At 37.1% G+C, this 17,525-nt stretch overlaps 1 protein-coding gene and 1 long non-coding RNA gene across 7 annotated transcripts in view; one reads left to right on the top strand and one right to left on the bottom strand.

Moving 5' to 3' along the window:
• LOC109094153 (DNA polymerase nu-like) overlaps nt 1-10,039 on the bottom strand; it is a 52,705-nt gene extending 42,666 nt beyond the window's left edge. For 3 of the 6 annotated variants that reach the window (XM_042727347.1, XM_042727349.1, XM_042727348.1), the window contains exons 1-3: nt 9,462-10,037; nt 654-800; nt 370-451 (exon numbers count right to left, since the gene is read on the bottom strand). In XM_042727347.1, coding sequence (XP_042583281.1) covers nt 370-451; nt 654-768 — 197 coding nt within the window. In that variant the 5' untranslated portion in view covers nt 769-800; nt 9,462-10,037. Of the gene's footprint in view, nt 1-369; nt 452-653; nt 801-1,128; nt 1,672-5,498; nt 5,785-5,890; nt 6,346-7,257; nt 8,283-9,461 lie in introns of those variants that run through there. The other 3 variants (XM_019121217.2, XM_019121218.2, XR_006155160.1) reach the window with 3 other exon arrangements.
• On the top strand, nt 4,079-15,759 carry LOC109108427. Its single transcript, XR_006155161.1, has 8 exons — nt 4,079-4,207; nt 12,183-12,292; nt 12,373-12,418; nt 12,620-12,679; nt 13,142-14,094; nt 14,214-14,288; nt 14,486-14,604; nt 14,753-15,759. It is a non-coding gene; the product is annotated as an uncharacterized LOC109108427 (long non-coding RNA).
• Nucleotides 15,760-17,525: the final 1,766 nt, after the last annotated feature.

The raw sequence follows: 17,525 nt of genomic DNA, 5'->3' as shown, positions 1-17,525 counted from the left end.
TAAATTAACATAAAATTAATAATGTGGTGACTTTTTACACATTTTCTTTCTTCCAGGAAACAAAAAATAAATTACCTCAACATTAATTGTTGTTTCAGTTGCTGACAGTCAGCACTGCATAAACAAACTAATTAAATTGGCTAAACAAAGTATCTTTACTGAGAATAACTAAAATACTACTGTTGAAAGAACTCAAAAGTCTTACTACATCAAGTTGACTTATTTTGTTTTCTCAACTATTTTTTATTTTTTTTACAGTGTATACAAAGTAATGTGTACTGTACATTATTGATGGCTTAATATATGCATGGCAAATATCTAAATAAAAACCGTTGTTACTGTAGATGCTATATCAGCAGTATTACTCACCTGTTTTTCTCTGCAAACAAATCTTGATTTCTGTCATCTCTGCCCTGCTGCTGAGACAGTTCGAAACCTCTACCAGATAAGCCTGCAATTTTTAATAAAGATTCCCTCAGACAGAAAAATATTTAAACCATTTTTAACACCCGTTTGTGAACTAGTCTTTCTCAGTCACCAAGCCTAGCTCAAAAGTATGAACGAGTGTAAATACCCAATAAAATGCAGCCTTCTGTTAGCCATAACTTGCCTCAAGTTAACAATATTGTTAGAATATTCTGCTTCTGACTCACTAGCTCTGCTTCTGTCTGTTCTGTGCACATACTGGACCCGAAGGGCTGCTATGACGCTCTGTGCAGCTGCAGAGAGAGGTGCTGTGTTCAGACTGCTGAAGAGGTAGTTTTCCATCTCATTTGCTGCTCTCCTAGTCTGTCTTAACCCTGTAGACACATATTCAGAAAAATAGCAGTCCAATCTAAGCAGAAGCAGCTAGATTCACATCTAACAACAAAGGGACCAAACACGCACATGTAACACAATATTTGGCTGCTGTCATACTCTTCCGCAACACAATATATGCGTGGAAATCCATTGTTCCCATGTCTTTCAGTCAACTCAGATCTATCAAAAGATAATACACTTATAGTTGGCTGGTGCTCTGCAGGTGGGCTTTTTTAATGAGATGAAAATCCTTAATGTATTGAGGCAAAGAATCAAACTGCATTTATAAAAAATGTAAAACACACACAAAAAAGATTTGCTGAAACATTGAGATAACAAATTATGTTTATTTACAAAGATACCAGTTTTAATCACCAAAACACAATAAGAAACATATACAAGGTGCAGTACATTTGTACAAATGCAAATTGATGTGAAATTGTACGTACTAAATACAAATATGACATACCTGAAGAACATTAACTTTAAGCAGATATCAGAAATAAAGAATAAAAAAATGAGTATTTTAGATCTACGGACCTCCATAACAGAAGCAACAATGGTCCATGTACTTATCTGCATATAACAATAATTCTTTTTGAAGCAGGGACCCCTGTATTGTTGGCTGGAGTAGACAAAGTCTTCGTTCTGATTCTACATAACCCCTGCTTGAGCCTCTATATCTCTCACTGCTCTGCTGAGCAGTCTTGGGTCCAGATGGAAATAAACATACAGTTCCCTCTCTCTCTTCAGGGTGGTACTGCGTTCAAGCCTCCCTCGTTTGGACTTCAAGTCCCCAACTATGTCCTGAAGAGATGTGTACAAGGCCTTCTGCTTGACCTCCAACTCATCAAGAACTATTGTGAGCTCCTAAACAGAGAGAATGGGTGGGAAAAAATTAGACAGAGCAGGAGGTGCCAAGTACAGAGGCAGGCAGAAAGCGTGATAAGCATAGTAAAAGTCAAAGAAGGGAAATAGGATGTACATGACAGTGTTTATAGTGTAAAATAGTTTGAAAGGGTGAGACGAAGAGCAGGGAGAGAGAGCGATGGAGTTAAACAACTTGCAATTATCCCTGTTCTGCTTGGTAAGTTATGGAAATACACATAACCCAATCTACACATGAACTCCTTATTAAAGTGCCCCTATTATGGGTTATAAAAGATTCATATTTTGGTTTTTTGGAGTCCTCAACAAGAGGCTGACATGGATGCAAGGTCAAAAAACAGTTGCATTGTCTTATAATATGCATTTAATTTTTACCTTATTTGTTTAAAAACTTGCTACAAGTGGGTGGGCAATATGCTAATGTTTCATGTTGACCACATGAAAGATTAGTTGGGATTAGTTTTAAAAACTACTTGTTTCAATGATTCAAAGCCACTTTTTCTTTTGAGAGACATTGAGAGACACTGAGAGACACGGTGCGCTTTCAGATTTAAAACTCTGCAGGATGTTTTCATTCACTTAGAGCTGTGTTACACACTGCATGAAGGGTAATTTTCAAAAATCCATAATAGGGGCACTTTAACACTGATCGATTACACTAATGATTTTGACTTTAATCACTTACCCCCATATCGTTCCAAACCCGTAAAAGATTCATTCGTCTTCGGAACACAATTTAAGATATTTGGGATGAAAACAGGGAAGATTGTGTTTGTCCCATAGACTGCCAAGTAAATTACACTGTCAAGGTGCAGAAAAGTATGAAAAGCATCATCAGAATAGTCCATCTGCCATCAGTGGTTCAACCGTAACATTATGAAGCGATGAGAATACTTTTTGGCTGAGCTGTATGCAGACAGCATATGGTCTTCTGTGTCAGCTGTGCCACAAGGATATCTTTTCTACGTATATTTACACTTTGATTTGAAAGAAAAAAGCGCATCCTGTGTAGCGGCTGACACAGAAGAGTGTATGCTGCCTGCATACCGCTCAGATTCGCCAAAATGGCGGTATGCTGATGTAGAGTGACACAGAGGAGACAAATAGTTGAATAAAGTCATTATTTTTGTTTTATTTGCGTACAAAAAGTATTGTTGTCGCTTCATAACGTTATGGTTTAACCACTGATGGCAGATGGAGTATTCTGACAATGCTTTCATACTTTCCTGGACCTTGACAGTGTATTTTACTTGGCAGTATATGGGACAATCACAGGCCTCCCTGTTTTCATCCAAAATATCTTAAATTGTATTCCGAAGACAAACAAAGCTTTTACGAGTTTGGAACGACATGGGGGCAAGTAATTAATGAAAAATTTGGGGTGGAGTATCCCTTTCATTATATAATTGTTTTAAATGTCATTCCGTTTGCTATGTCTATTTTTATGGCAAATCCAGGTTAAAATATAAAAATAGATCAAACTAAAAAGTAAATGTTTTAGATCCATTTTTAATACAACTTTTTCAGGAGTAACTTTGTTAAGAAAACAAAGCTTTTCGAGGGTGTCAGCAGAAAAGTGTTTTCAGAGGACTAGAAATATCACAGTTCAATGAACTGTGTTTCACAGACAATGAGGTGTTGCAGTGACACAAAAGAAAACATAAGCCATAGACAATTTTAAACCTTTTCACTAAGAATGAAAACACAAAGGGCCAGATATACTAACAGCTCATATCAGTGCAAACTCTCTTTTGACATTAAAAAAAAAAACCTACTGTCAGTATGTACTAAAGCCATGGATTGAAAAATCATTTTAAAAAAAGTTATTTTTGCGGCTAACCTTGTTGCATTTGTAGTTTACCCTTCAGATGCAAAATGTATGGGAGGAGAGTATTTAATTAATAAGGGTTTGCAGTACTACTTGAAAAACGGTCATTATTTAACACCCAAAAAACCATGTCTTAAAGGGGTCATATGATGTGATTTCAATTTTTCCTTTCTCTTTGGAGTGTTACAAGCTCCTGGTGCATAAAGATGATCTGTAAAGTTGCAAAGACTAAAGCCTCTAATCCAAAGAGATATTCTTTATAAAAATTAAGAGTCAACCACACCCCCCTAGAACGGCTTGTTCTAACAAGCCCCCACATGTCTACGTCACTATGTGGGAAGATTTGCATAACGCTACCCAAATGTTCACGCAAAGAAAGAAGGCGTAACTTTTATTCTCTCTGTTTATTCTCTCTTTTGCTGCTGCTGCCATGTTGTGGAGTCACTGTGAGTTTCATTGTGAAAGCGAAACTGCTTTGTTTGGCCTTCAAAAAGAGGACATGACTAGAAATCAGTGGTTAAATTGTATTTTCAACCCAAATATTCAGATGTGTGCTGCGCATTTTATGGAGGATGAGGACTGTTTCCTGAACCAGAAGCCTGCAATGGGTCTGTGACACAACGGGTGTTTCTATAAAGTTGGACAGTTCAAACTTTACAAGGACAGTCTGGCGCTTCTGACTCACAGTCTGTAAGTACATTTTTTATATTTAAATAATTTGCCAATGATGATTCAAACATGAGTTTTGAGCAGTAAAGCAGGCTTGTTGTTTGTTATTCATCAGATCATAAATGCTACACTGTTTTGTGTTTACACAGAGCAATACGCAATGCGTAAAAGTATCAGTAATTATAATCAGTAATTATGTCCCCACTGGATGCAACAAAAGCCTCGTTTGTAATGGGTTTTATTGGTTTTGTCTCGTCTAGTGATGTCCGGATCGTGAACGAATCTTTCTATTTAACCGGATCTTCTTAGTGAACCGCTCGAACCAGTTCACCAAATCTATCTGAATCGTTTGAAACGGTTTGCGTCTTCAGTATGCACAAATCCACAAATTACTTAAGTTATTCGGTTTATAAACGTACCTTACACTCCCTCTGACACAAAATAAACCAATATCCCGAATTATTCAGTTACTCCTAACAGTACATTGACTGAACTGCTAAAAGAAAACCGATGATGGGATGTGCAAGAGCAGAGCAGCTGGACTGGGTCTCGTGCTCCTGGCCTTGGAGACGGCATAGTGTGTTAAGGGGCGTAACATTTCCGTCACACGCTTGAGGCATTCGGCCAATCACAACGCACTGGATAGCTGGCCAATTAGAGTACACCTTGCTTTTTCAGAACAATGAGCTTTGTAAAAATCGACACATTTCAGAAAGGCGGGGAATAGAGGACAAACAATAATGTACATTATATGGAAAATAATGTGTTTTTTAAACCTTAAACTGCATAAACACATTGCATTAAACCAAATACACAAAATGTTTTTATTTTTTTAGCAGCATCATATGACCCCTTTAATCATTACGCTCCTGTATTGCTAGTGGATTACCTGCATCTGATTATCACTGGCTCTGCTTGTTTGTGACCCTGTGCTAATTTGAGGGTCTCTTAGTAAATTGCATTGTTCATTACGGATATGAGCATGTTGTGTTTGTATTCTTTCATTTGAACATTTTCAGTAGATCATCTGCAAAACTTTTCACTCCCATCTGTGCTTTAAGGGCAGGCAGTCTCACACTAATTTGCCCTGTTTAGTAAATCTGGCCCATATAATCTTAAAACAGCAAATAAAAATAAAAAAACACAGTGAATAAAAACCCCAAAACCACCAAACAATTACGACCAACCACTGAGAGGTGCATGCTTTTTATAAGTCATGAATATGATTAATCTGCTCACGTTTCTTGGGATTCACAAAGGATGATGTTGAAAATGGTGGTGAGGTTGAGAAAAAAAGGACAGAAAGACATACCTGTGCATGAGGGCAGAACTCCAGTGCAGGTGTGGCTGTAGCACATACCTGCGGCCTCAGAAGAGGCTGCACAATGTCCGAGTAAGCCACTTGGTCGAGTGCATCTCGGTCACTTTCTAACCGAGCTCCATTATAGGCTTGCTCTCGTCTGGCCCCATCCAAAGCCTCTTGTACAGTGACCAAATCCTCCTGTAGTTTAAAGGCTGCTGTTTCCAGCCTACTGTAGGTTTGGAATGGATCCTCTTTCTCTGTGGGGGCCTTACCCAACTCAAGCATCTGCAGCAACCTGAGGGATGAACATATAGAACATACAGATATAGATGAAGATATAGTCTTACAAACCCTAACTGCATTACATAGTACAAAACTTCTCCCCACTCATGGTGAGTTACCTGCTAAAGGCTGTGTCCTTGGAGGTGATGACCTGTTGTTTAGCATTAGAACCAAGGTAAGGGACTTGAGTTAAGTGAGGTTGTGTCAGAATGTTTTCTCTCTGAGCAGCAGCTTCTGCTGCCCCCTCCAGCCTCTTCAGTATTTCATCAAGCTGCTTCTTCACCCTCTTCCCCATAAGGAGCTCTGCATCCTGGGCCAGACGCACAAGTTCGAAGAAGGCCTTTTGACGGAGAAGCTGGTCGCGAACTTCAGTCTGCCTGGAGGTGTAGTAATTTTGTCTGGCTAACTGAAGAGCGAGGTCACCACGCACCACAGGGATATTAAGGAGGCGGGCACAGTCTCGTAACGTGGAGCGGACTGGGTCTAACATAAGGGACTGAATTTCAGACTGAACTGAAAGGATCTCAGAGTGTAGATCAGGCTCAAGCCTTCTTGTCTGTGAGTAGTACAGAGACTACGAGAGGAAGGGAATGAAAATGAGACACATTTAGAGGTATACTCAATTCAAGGGACAGAAAATATTGCCTCAATTGTATCATTAAAAAAAAAGTCACACACACAAAAAATATTATCCTCGCAGCGTGTTTATCTACATCCAAATTTGCTTTGGCACATGTTAGAACAGAAAAGGGTTAAAATGCTGTTTCACACATCTACAAATTTCCAGTAACAGCACAGTGCTGATGAATAACTACAGGTTAAAGATATTTTTATCCATACCAGTAGCAGTTTTACAAGTAACAGTACATTTCAGGCACAGTTTAATGGCACTCTAGTATTGCGCTGACTTAGATTGGAAATATGAACTGAGATTGAGAAGCTTTTAAATAGCTGTATAATTATTATTATTATTATTATTATTATTGAACAAATTCTTTTACTAAATCAGTTAAAATCAATGTAAACTACTGTCAAAAATTTTGGGGTTGGCAAGATTTTTAAATTTTTTTGAAAGTCTGTTATGCTCACCAAGGCTATATTTATTTGATCAAAATACAGTGAACAATAATATGAAATATTATTATATTGTAAAAGTTTAATATATTTTACAATATATTTTTCCTGAAAAGAATTTGAAAAAATGAGCATTATTTGAATTAGAAATTTGCTGTAACAATTTATGCCTTTTTAATTTAAAATCAACTGAATGCATCCTTGATAATTAATTTCTTTCTTTCTTTCAAAAAAAAAAAAAGTTTTACTGACCCCAAACATTTGAACGGTAGTGTCTGGTCTCAAAAAACAAATGGCAGAATGTTAATAAGAAACAAACAATAATAATATATTACTCTTAAAATGTTCTGAGTGGAACTGTATAGACATTTATAAAATAAACATGGAAACTATTATTTTCTTTTATATTCACCTCTGTGCTGCTGTTTAGTCGCTGGATGAGCCACTCTTTTGCTGCCTTCTCGCCATGCTCCTTTGCCCTCTCTTTCACCAGCTGGTATTGGGCCACTATATATGCCCACTGCAGTTGTGCCATCTCCTTCTTCCTGAGCTCCACTAGTCCCTCATCCTCTTTTTCCTCATTCTCACTGCAACAGCTCAGATTGGTCAGTTGGCAGTGATTGGATGTGGAGGTCTCCATCATGTCTGAGATGCCCTGAAAGAACTGACGCTGAGTGTAGGAAGTCAACACTTTGGTGAATTGCTCCTGTTGCTGGAGGAAAGGCTCTAGAGACAACTGGGAGAGGAGCACTGGGGTCCTTGGTTGAGGAACTAATTGTGGAGCAGCTCCATCTTCACTCCTTACGGAATAAGTGTTGGTCTGGAAAAAGCCAGCCAGTTTGGTCGCCTCCTTTGACAGGTTCTCCACAGCTGAGTTGGTGTATGCATTTTCGGCTGCCAAGGCAGAGCTGGCATCTTTTACTGTATTCCCTCCTTCCTGCAGCAGTGCTTGGGATGCAGAGGAGTTCGCACCCCAGTTGGTAGCTAGCATCTGCAGCTTATTGAGTCTGCGTTGTTTTAGCTGCTTCTCCTTGCAGAGAGCTTGAAGTTCTGTCTCGAGATCCTCAACTGATACATTCCCCTCTCCACTCAGTGCAGAACTGCTCCGTAACACTACACCTCCATCCACAGGCAAACAGGTTTTAAGCAGCTCACCCAGTGTCACCTCATCCAAGATGGGCTTACCGGACTCCTGGAGTGCCTTGTATGCTTGCAATTCTTCTGGCGTTACAACATTGCTACGGTTCAGGCGGTTGCAGACAACACGTAAAAGGTGTAGGTTATCCGGTGCTGTGTCAAATAACCAGTCAAACTCAGAACCTTTCAGCATAGACGCCCGTGGGTAACCCAACCGTGACAACGCCTCAACAAACTGAGCCCCGTCCAGCATGGCTGCTTATGTCAACTTGGCTCTCACTTCAGAGATATTCCCTTATCCTAAGGCAGATGGTCAAAAGACATTTTAGCAAGCCCAAATTATGTATTTACAAAGAGAAGGCCCAACTGAGGTGAATGTTGCATGTAACTGTACTGTGTGCAAATGAAACACATACACACACTACCATTCAAAAGTTTGTCACATCCTTCAGAAACCACTCTAAATATAATCTTACAGACCCATAACTTAACATAAACACTCACATTCATTTAGCTACCTATTAAAATGAGGATTTCTATTGTTTCTAAGGCTGATTATGAATAACTCTACATAAACATCATTAGTATTTTTAGAATTAAAACATTTTTACACTCAAAACCAAACATTAACTAATGAAATGGAGTATTTGTATGGTCTCACAACACCTGTAATGGTCTGTATAAGCTATATTCAAAGAGCAAACAACTATAATTAGCTGTGGCTGAATTCAAAGTTGAACAATTTCTGGTAAACACATTATTATTGGTTACAAATAAACAGGTTGCTTTGCTCCGTTTGTTCATCTGGGTTTCATCAGTCAATTTAAAAAGCTAAGAAAAAAGGTACACTTATTTTTACTTTTACTTGTGTATGTTCTTAGCTAGATACTTTCAGTTGGGTACAATTTTGACACAGTATAGCCAAGCAGACCCACATTCGTCTGCTACAGTTGGAAGTATCTGATTGACAGATGAACAGCTACTACTTCGTTGTGGTTATTTAACGTTAGCCTCATACGATCCGTGAAAAACAGCAAACAGGTTTGGAAAAAGCAGTCGTCACAAACGTCTATGAACAACGTAACGTACTAACTGATAGCAAAACACACGTAAATACGGAGATATTCAAAATACATCGTTAATTGTTTTCAAGAAAGAAAAAATGGACTGTAGGAGACCGATCAGCAGTCAGAAGTTTGAGACAGACTCAGTTATGACCAATAACTCAAAGACAGCTAAAGTAAAAGTAGCCTTAACTTTACCGTCAGTACGACAGATGAACAACAATGTATTTTGAATTTCAAGAACCGTTAAAATCGAGCTAACGCTAACGATACTTGTTAAACGTTTTCATTTAGCTATATTAGCTTGCTTTACTGGTTAGCTAAGTACAAACAACAATACGTTTGCCATCATATCTTTTTAAAAAAAACTGAATTTGACATATTTCACATAGCAGTGTATCATAAATATCCCTACCTTGAAAAACAGAACCCTTTTGATGTAATGCAGTCTGTCTGTCTCGCGCGCCACTTCCGAAATGCCCGCGCTTGCTGTCGTCACGTGACGTAGGTGGTTCCCCGACAAATAAATTATTTCAAAAGCCTCTTTTTTATTTAGAAGATAGAATAATGTTATAATACATTTTAAAACGGTATAAAAATACATAGAAATGGACTTTAAGAAGAAGGACACTAAGAAGCGTCTTCACTGAAGATGATTGACAAATCTGGTCGGCCAATCAGATAGATACAACATGTCACATGATTAAGATGGTAGGCGGGTGTTCTGAGATATTTGGTGTCACTGGGCGGAGCGACTCTGAAAATGTTAGTGCGTTGTCACACTGAAACCTATTTTTAAGAAGGTATGTTTCAGCGTAGAATGACGTTATACTTAGTGTATAATTGTTAATATGCAAAATAATTTATAGATTGTGTCATGGTTAGTGATTGTCGTAATGATTTACCTGAGGTAGGCTATGCTCCAAGTAAATTAAGCCTTTTTATAATATTCTTATTTTACCTTGAGAGTCCCTAAAATGTGTCGTTTAATAACTTTGCCAAAATGTATCATAAAATTTGTTATGATGATTATTATGTGCATTCCGAATCGTTTGCTCTATCATTCAAAAAAGTTTTTAATAACAAAAAGAAAACTGAATGTTTTTTACACACATGAACTGGAATATAAATATTCTTAACCTTTTTTTTATCCTAAAATGATACATTTAGTGGACAAAATGTACTATATAGATAAAGAAAAAAAATTTCTTTAACCATATGATTTTTGTCTTTAATCATATTTTGCATTGTGGTGCGATTTGAGATGAATTGGAGATTCAGATGAAAATAATTTTGACTGGTCAAGTTGTGAAATCAGCAACCCTGCAGTACTTTAACAATGTTTTCCTTATATTCTACAAACTTATAACAATTAAAATGTTTTATATTTTAATAACAAATGGCTAAATCAAACCATGCAGTAATTTGTATATTTTCATTTCAAAGATAAAAGTAGATTCCTTTTGCCGAATAAAGACAGCAACTAATTGTGTTAAAGATTTATTAACAGATGTGGTGAAGGCATTACATAAATGACATTTACAACACACCTGTATAAATATAAAATACATGGTAATGTTTCATAAAAAAAAAAAAAAAAAACAGGTGAAAGCTACACAAGTATCTACTTTGTATAGGTGTTTAGGGATAGGCCTACTGATCAACACAAGCAAGCACACGTCATAGGATTTCTGTGGTAAGTAATATCTCTTATTATTATTATTCTAAAACCTGTTATAAATTCCTATAAGAACAACAAATGGCAAACAGAGATTATACACCATGAACAAACTCAATGAAATCAGTCTAAATATTGGGAGAAGAAACATACTTCCAAATCAATGGGACCAGATTGTTTATACCAATTGCAGAATAGGCCATTCAAGGGTGACCCACATGTTTTTATTATTAGTAGAATATCCACCAACATTTTCTTTTTACCAAAACCCTTTATCCATGAAACACGTTTTATTAGGTCGTGCTTGGTTTGATTACCTTTGATTATCTTGGTTCCAAAAGTGTGGATTTCAGGAACAAAATGTAGTTAAACTTTAAAATTGGTCAAATAATACAACATTTGTATCATGTAGCATAAGTGATTTTTATTTAGCTATTACAGTGATAAAGTACACATTCTGTTGGTCATCACTCACCATCCCCTGCATCAGATAAAAAAACAAACAAACAAACAAACATAAAAGTTATTTCTGAGAATGTTTACCCATGTCTTCATGTATGTGTGCAACAGTGGCCTCATATATAACTTGAGAAAATTCAAGTCTCCCCCATTACAAGTGCTTCTGCAAACTAGGGAAAAAATAACAGGCAAAAGTGCAAGTAGCAAACTCTACTGATATGTAACAGATACATTAATTACAAACAAACAAACAGATTCTCCACATGAACTGCAATCTGGTTGTAGGATGTCATGCACTTCCATGTGACACCTTTTTTTTACTTCAGTCTTCACATTGTTCCTTATTTCTCACCTTACAGTCTTACAATACAGTGAACAAGTTTTATTGACATATTTTTAATAGCAATACAAAGGAATATAAGAAAATATTTAAAAGCTGTTGGCCCATTTACTTGTAGCATATTCTAACGATAGTCTACCTCTGACAAATCAGTGGCTGTAATTTCTGAATAAGCATATAACACAGGAAATAACATTTTGTGCACAAACGAACAATCATATTTTAAGCTTACTTAACTTCACTTGAAGCTGAAACGTAATTACCTTGTTGAAAAGTTTTTGTGATCCGGTGAAAAGACAATATTTTCATATTCGCTATAACACGAAACAGGAAACTCATGAATATTCATGTTTACTCTGCCCAGTGACACCAAATATCCCAGACACCAAATATTTCAGAACAAGGGCCTAAAACAGTTCTCTACTGTGTGCACAACAGAAAGTATCATAGAGAAACAGAGAGCTTTGTGTGTATAGCATTAAAGGGTATGTATACTAGGATATTCGTGTTAAATTATTATGGATATTACATACTGTTGGACCGCTACTTTTTTTATAGCTGATGTGATTTGTGAGCAAATTAACTGTGTTTTGTGGAACAGCCTGTGGTTTTGAAGGCTACACAACTTTATACTTTTCGTGTTTGCTTTCAACAAAAAGAGTCATGGTTCAAGCCAAAATCTGGGTTCTGAAGCAGCACTTTGAGGGCTTTCCTAAAGACACAGACTTTGAGCTGTCACTAGAGCAGCTCTCTGAGCCTAATGATGGAGGTTTGTGATTCTCAGATTTCATATTTTTTTTCCATATTTGCTCTATTGCATACCAAGTGGCGTATATTCTTGTTCTTCAGAGGTTCTTCTAGAGGCAGTGTTCCTTAGTGTGGACCCTTACATGCGGTGAGTGAAGCTGTAACGTTAGTTAACAGGTGCATTAACATCTGCATTTAAGGTTCTTTTGACATGAAATAAAGTGAAGTCATACTGATCTTGCATGTTTGAAAATTATTCCTTATTTGGTTTATTGTGAATTATTTGATGAATTACTACTTTCCCCTAAATATACTATTCCTAGTTTTTTATCTATTTAATTTCTTCTAGACCATTCAGCCGTGTTCGAATGCAAGAAGGAGATGTGATGATCGAAACTCAAGTTGCCAAGTAAGAGAAATAATAATCATTCTGTCCCATAACAGCTGCAACTCACTAACTTTAATCTGTTCAGATTCTTTCCTCAACATTTTGAGAGAAACCATGACTTTCTGATAAGAGTACAATGTGAAGTTTCCAACAATTTGGTCATCATTACAAAAGAAAAGCATCTGTGACACATTAACAGTCATTGACCGTCATTGTGTAATAAACAGATCAGGAACTGGCAGAATGTTCAAAGTAATGAAATGTTTATACTTTAAGATTGCAAATACTTTACAAGACCAGTTAAATAACATATGTTTGTGTTTAGACAATGCCCTTTTTAAATGAGACAATGTCTCTCCTTCTCCTCCTCCAAATATACTGGATCTGATGGTTTATAAAACTATTTTCTGCTTGTATTGTTTACCTACTTAATGTGTTCAGTTAACTTGTAAATCCAAGTATCTTCTTATATTTTGGCTATAGAGTGATTCAAAGTAATAATCCTTCATTTCCTGTGGGCTGCCATGGTTGGAGAACACATACTGTGTCAGATGGGAGCAATATCACCAGAGTCTTGGATGCCTGGCCTCAGGATGTCTCTCTCTCCCATGCCCTGGGAGCCATTGGCATGCCAGGGTAAAACTCACTGCTTCTTTCATACCCACAGTCATTTCTTTTCCAGATGGTTTTAGAAGGTATGTCAAACGCTTAATCGACTGTGATTATAGTCATTTTCTGATATTTCATTTAAGCACATCAAAGATCATCCCAGATGTTGTGAGTCAATATGGCTTGAGTTCTGGGAAAAATAGGTGTGTATTGTAAATCACTTATGGCTTATGCAACAAACATTTGTTGCCCACATGTTCTCTGCTTTGTTGGATTTGTTTTGGATCGCTTTTAAACATCTCCTCAGAAGTGTTTTTGGCTGATAGCCAAATGGATTGTGTTATTCTTTACTGACTGTTCACAAAAGAAATTGCAGTAGGGCATAGGCAGCACATCACAGACTTCACAAATATACATAACAGCTCATATCAAAAAATGAAAAATTTCCCTTTTCAGCTTATTTACAAAATATACTTGGTCCTTTTTTATTTGAGGCACCACACATAAACGTTATATGATAAAATGATTCATCAGTATTTAATAAATAACATTAACTGTGCTCCATAGGTTGACAGCGCTCTATGGTTTGGAGGAGGTCTGTGCCAAACCATAGAGAAAGCTTACTGCTGAATGCAGCCACAGGGGCTGTTGGCTCTTTAGCGGGTCAAATTGCCAAACTAAAAGGTTGCAAGGTTGTGGGTTCAACAGGAAGTGATGAAAAGGTGGCATACCTAAAAGAGCTAGGCTTCAACTACAAGACTGTCTCCTCACTAGAGGAAGTGCTGAAGAATGCTTCACCTGAAGGATATGACTGCTACTTTGAGAGTGTAAGAATTTAATGGTACTAGTTGGTTAATAATTTATGAAACTAATGCTCAGTTAACAATACATTTAAAAAAGACAACTTGACAATCTTAATTATTCAAAGATTTGGTTTGGTTTCCAGGTTGGCTTTTTCGAGTGTTGCTATTACCCAGACGTGGGGGAATATCACTATATAATGACACCACTCCACAATCAGGTTTGGTTAACCTACATTTACATTTAGTCATTTAGCAGACACTTTTAACCAGTAGAGGGTGTTCTGAATGACCTTTACACTATAGAATCAATACCTTAGTATAAACAATACAAAAACTGTTTAGTCGTCATTAGTGAAACATAGAAGTAGACTGTTGTCCATTTGCAGCAGTGATTATGTGTATTTGTCTTTTTTAGGTCCTTATCCACACCTTCAGATGATTTTTAAGCAGTTGAAAATGGAAGGTTTCTTGGTAGGCAGGTGGGAACATAAAAATGAAGAGTCACTGAAGCGAATGTTGACCTGGGTGCAAGAGGTACTTCAGAATGCTTGTCTTCCTTGAAAAATGCTGATGTAGTTTGGTTATTACTATACAATGCTTTATCTAAATACAGTTATACTTCATCTCAGTAAGTATCATATATTGATAATGATGCTGATTCTCTTGATTTGATGGTTTACAGGGAAAGCTGAAGTGTAAAGAACATGTTACTGTTGGCTTTGAAAACATGCCTGCTGCATTCATGGGGATGCTGCAGGGAGAAAATATCAGAAAAGCAATTGTTAAAGTCTAATGGCAAGTGTTTCAGTGGTTTGCTCATGAAGCAACAATCTTGCCCATTTTGTTATAGATACTGTATTAATAATTGTATATTTTCATGTTGCGTCCTTTATTTTGTTTTACAAATAAAGTCTGCACAAAACAGGAATAAAATTATACTTTTTCTAATATTAGAAGCATCAAGGAGAATTTGATCTCAAAAGATTAGGCCTATTAAGTCTTGCTCAGCATTATTCAGCATTTGTAAATTCTGTCATAAAAAAACAGCAGAATATGCTGAGTCATCATGAACTACATGAACCTCAGCATATAAATCATTAATGGTCTTTAGACGGTCTTTAAAGTAAGACAGATAGAGACAGGTTTCTAAAAAGCCATTTTTTTCTAAGAAAGTTATTTTGATAAATAAATAAATGCATGAATTTAAAAATAATTTGGTATTTTTACTACCTGCACTGGGTGTTTGGTGGTAATGTACATTGACACAACACAAATATCTGTCTGAACACTGACATCTTGTGGCTATTTATGAAGGAATCGTAGTTCATAGTGAATGTTCATGAAGAAAAGACCAGGTCATCTTATGTGTGGGGCAAAGAAAAGTTTTATGTATTTCATCCATGACAAAATGTGTAGTAGCTTTTGTGTTACATTGATTAAGAATATATTCAAATACATTTCATTTTAGTGGTAGGCTATATGGAATAATGATTTTGATTTGGGCTTCTAGGTAGGATCAATCATGGGAAAATTGTTAAACAGTTCTCTGATATTGCTAGAAACAGCAACAAATAAGAAAATAAAATAAATTTTCATCCACAAACTAGCAATGTTCAAGTTTACCACTCACAGTGTGTTTTCACACCAGGAAAGTCCGCTAGTTCACTTGCTTTGGTCCCGACCAAATACAGGTGCATCTCAATAAATTAGAATGTCGTGGAAAAGTTAATTTATTTCAGTAATTCAATTCAAATTGTAAAACTTGTGTATTAAATAAATTCAATGCACACAGACTGAAGTAGTTTAAGTCTTTGGTTCTTTTAATTGTGATGATTTTGGCTCACATTCACTATCTCAACAATTTAGAATATGGTGACATGCCAATCAGCTAATCAACTCAAAACACCTGCAAAGGTTTCTCGAGCCTTCAAAATGGTCTCTCAGTTTGGTTCACTAGGCTACACAATCATGGGGAAGACTGCTGATCTGACAGTTGTCCAGAAGACAATCATTGACACCCTTCACAAGGAGGGTAAACCACAAAAATTCATTGCCAAAGAAGCTGGCTGTTCACAGAGTGCTGTATCTAAGCATGTTTACAGAAAGTTGAATGGAAGGAAAAAGTGTGGAAGAAAAAGATGCACAACCAACTGAGAGAACCGCAGCCTTATGAGGATTGTCAAGCAAAAACGATTCAAGAATTTGAGTCAACTTCACAAGGAATGGACTGAGGCTGGGGTCAAGCCATCAAGAGCCACATACACAGATGTGTCAAGGAATTTGGCTACAGTTGTCGTATTCCTCTTGTTAAGCCAGTCCTGAACCACAGACAATGTCAGAGGCGTCTTACCTGGGCTAAGGAGAAGAAGAATTGGACTGTTGCCCAGTGGTCCAAAGTCCTCTTTTCAGATGAGAGCAAGTTTTGTATTTCATTTGGAAACCAAGGTCCTAGAGTCTGGAGGAAGTGTGGAGAAGCTCATAGCCCACGTTGCTTGAAATCCAGTGTTAAGTTTCCACAGTCTGTGATGATTTGGGGTGCAATGTCATCTGCTGGTGTCGGTCCATTGTGTTTTTTGAAAACCAAAGTCACTGCACCCGCTTACCAAGAAATTTTGGAGCACTTCATGATTCCTTTTGCTTACCAGCTTTTTGAAGATGCTGATTTCATTTTCCAGCAGGATTTGGCACCTGCCCAAACTGCCAAAAGCACCAAAAGTTGGTTATTAAATGACGATGGTGTTGGTGTGCTTGACTGGCCAGCAAACTCACCAGACCTGAACCCCAGAGAGAATCTATGGGGTATTGTCAAGAGGAAAATGAGAAACAAGAGAACAAAAAATGCAGATGAGCTGAAGGCCACTGTCAAAGAAACCTGGGCTTACATACCACCTCAGCAGTGCCACAAACTGATCACCTCCATGCCACGCCAAATTGAGGCAGTAATTAAAGCAAAAGGAGCCCCTACCAAGTATTGAGTACATGTACAGTAAATGAACATACTTTCCAGAAGGCCAACAATTCACTAAAAATGATTTTTTTTATTGGTCTTATGAAGTATTCTAAATTGACTTAAACTACTTCAGTCTGTGTGCACTGAATTCATTTAATACACAAGTTTCACAATTTGAGTTGAATTCCTGAAATAAATTAACTTTTCCATGACATTCTAATTTATTAAGATGCACCTGTACAATGTTGATTGTATTTATTTATTTTTATTTTTTGTGTGGTTCACTTTCACACTGCCTTTTTTGCAAGTGAACCAGAAATTGTAAACAAAACCACTTGTGTGCTAAGGTCATCCATCCATTGTTTCATCCATTCAACCTTACCAGAGTTTGTTTGGAAGCGGACCGAGACCACCTCTTCAGCAGGGTCTCGGTACAGTTGTCTGGTCCACACCCGAGTGTGATTGCTGTATTCTCACCCTCCCAAAAGATCCGCACCAACTTGAG

This window comes from Cyprinus carpio, chromosome B7 (assembly GCF_018340385.1).
Source record: "Cyprinus carpio isolate SPL01 chromosome B7, ASM1834038v1, whole genome shotgun sequence".
Lineage (NCBI taxonomy): Eukaryota > Metazoa > Chordata > Actinopteri > Cypriniformes > Cyprinidae > Cyprinus > Cyprinus carpio.
Note: the sequence above shows the minus strand (reverse complement) of the source record. Positions and strands in the feature narration are given on the sequence as shown.